The 781-nt window shown below is 37.3% G+C and overlaps 1 protein-coding gene across 1 annotated transcript; it reads right to left on the bottom strand.

Moving 5' to 3' along the window:
• On the bottom strand, positions 1-555 carry LOC130591445 (uncharacterized mitochondrial protein AtMg00810-like). Its single transcript, XM_057394767.1, has one exon. It carries the CDS (start codon positions 553-555, stop codon positions 1-3), a length of 555 nt encoding a protein of 184 aa, XP_057250750.1.
• Positions 556-781: the final 226 nt, after the last annotated feature.

The following is a 781-nucleotide window of genomic DNA, read 5'->3' as shown; positions in this document are numbered from 1 at the left end:
TTATATCAGCAAGCTGTAATCCAGTTCGGATGTGAAACAATTGTATAAAACCAGATGAACATTTTCACGAACATAGCATACATCCAATTTCAAATGCTTAGTCCTTTCATTGACACAATGATTTTCAGCAATGTGTTTGGCAGCCTTATTGTCACAATACATAGGAATTGGTTGAACAACAGAAACCTTCAAGTCTTCTAAAATGCCTTGCAACCATGCCACTTCACTAGTTGTTTGGCTAAGACTCCTATATTCAGCCTCAGCTGAACTCTTAGAAACAACTTTCTGTTTCTTTGTTTTCCAGGAAATAAGAGATTTACCTAGAAAAATGCACCAGCCAGTTAAGGATCTCCCTGAGTATGCACAAGTTCCCCAGTCTACATCACTGAACCCAGTAAGCTGAAGATCAGAATTAGAAGAATAGAAGAGACCATAGTTGAGAGTCCCTTTAAGATATTGCAAAACATGTAGAGCTGCCTTAAAATCAGGAACTCGAGGAGTATGTAGAAATTGACTTAGCTGCTGGACTGAATAAGAAATGTCAGGCCTAGTCATATTGAGGTACAACAATTTTCCAACTATTCTTCTATAGGATTCTGCATCAGAAAGAAGCTCTCCATCATCAAGACTCAATTTTAATCCTTTTGGCAAGGGAAAGGAAGAAGTATGTCAGTTGGTCATCTGAGTATCTTGCAATAAATCCAAGATGTATTTTCTTTGATTTAAAAGAATACCAGTAGAGTCTCTGGTGACTTCTATACCCAAGAAGTATTTAAGTTCA

Source organism: Beta vulgaris, chromosome 5 (assembly GCF_026745355.1).
Source record: "Beta vulgaris subsp. vulgaris cultivar EL10 chromosome 5, EL10.2, whole genome shotgun sequence".
Lineage (NCBI taxonomy): Eukaryota > Viridiplantae > Streptophyta > Magnoliopsida > Caryophyllales > Amaranthaceae > Beta > Beta vulgaris.
Note: the sequence above shows the minus strand (reverse complement) of the source record. Positions and strands in the feature narration are given on the sequence as shown.

Bases quoted from the DNA above. Each gene is read 5' to 3' on its own strand.
- LOC130591445 (XM_057394767.1), bottom strand. From the start codon at position 555: ATGACTAGGCCTGACATTTCTTATTCAGTCCAGCAGCTAAGTCAATTT.